Here is a 1,346-nt window from a genome sequence, read left to right on the forward strand (position 1 = left end):
GGGTTGTAGCTTAGCAAGTAATAATAATAATAATAATAATAATAATAATAATAATAATAATAATAATAATAATAATAATAATAATGATAATAATAATAGCAACATTTCTTAGGTGCTCGTAACTTCACCACGCCAGATTTAATACTGATGTAAGTTATTGGTTATTACATCTGGGTAATGTAAGGTTTGTGCGTGCCTTTATCAACAAACCGAGATACAAATGATAAAATTATTAACTAATAATTGACAATAGTTGATTACTTAAGCAATATTATCAGTAATATCAAATTTGTTCTTGGATGATTGGATTTTATACTACAGCAGTATATAGGTATATTTTAAGAATAAAAAAGAAAGGCAGCTACGGGGAGATTTGAAATTACTAATATGATATTATATTACTAAGGTTGTAGCTTAGCAAGTAATAAGAATAATAATAATATTAATAATAATAATAATAATATACAAGATTTGGAAGATTAACATCATTTCTACAACGATATTTTACTTTTTTTTTTATTTTTTTTATTAATAGATCGTTCGTTGGTTACAGCAATTTCATCAGATTTTCAAGGCTGTAATTTGATTGCTGATGTTTGTACCTGAGCAATTATGCAGTTATGAATTAACATAATTTATTATGATAAATACCACATAAGTGTAAAGAGATATACAGGATCTCCACCTGTATAGATTAGAGTTACATGATGTGCACTTTACTAGGTAATACTTTGCACCACTACAATGATTAATTGGAAAATGAAGAGATGTATATGTGTTGAGATAACTATATTACTATATTCACAATTACAAATTTAGAACTTGAATGGTTTCGATTAGTACTAGAGTTACACCATCTGAATGGTGAGTGTAAGTACAATGGCATTATAATTCACAAGTACGAGTTAAGCATCTCGATGAGTGAGATATGTGCAGCAGCTTCTTATTTAAACGCGAATTATAATGTTATTCACATTTCCAACAAATCAGGAGCTTCCTATCGGAAGAAGTAGCACTCGGTGAACCCAGATCCCAGCTCTCCCGTGAAAGTTGTGTCGTGGTTGTAGATCAGAGCTTCGTTTTCTTCCTTCTTGGTAGCGAAGTGTTGGTTATTGTAGCGGGCTAGAAAAGTGATATATATTTTATATGAGAAATGAAACCATAAGAGAGATTACTCGAGTGCCAAATGTGGATGAGATCATGGTGATGGGTAGATAGAGATGGTTTGGGCATGCTCTTCGCACTCCATAAGAGAGATTACTTCACCAAACGTTCAGCTGGGCTCCACAAGGCACTAGAAGAGTTGGAAGACCCAGGTCTACATGGCTGAGGATTATGAAGCGTGA

The 1,346-nt window shown here is 31.9% G+C and overlaps 1 protein-coding gene across 1 annotated transcript in view; it reads right to left on the reverse strand.

Moving 5' to 3' along the window:
• Positions 1 to 625: 625 nt before the first annotated feature.
• LOC137651973 (gamma-glutamyl hydrolase-like) overlaps positions 626 to 1,346 on the reverse strand; it is an 8,283-nt gene continuing 7,562 nt past the window's right edge. Inside the window, exon 8 of the mRNA XM_068385181.1 lies at positions 626 to 1,122. Coding sequence (XP_068241282.1) covers positions 998 to 1,122 — 125 coding nt within the window. The 3' untranslated portion in view covers positions 626 to 997. The remainder of the gene's footprint in view (positions 1,123 to 1,346) is intronic.

The sequence above is a fragment of the Palaemon carinicauda genome, chromosome 13, assembly GCF_036898095.1.
Source record: "Palaemon carinicauda isolate YSFRI2023 chromosome 13, ASM3689809v2, whole genome shotgun sequence".
Lineage (NCBI taxonomy): Eukaryota > Metazoa > Arthropoda > Malacostraca > Decapoda > Palaemonidae > Palaemon > Palaemon carinicauda.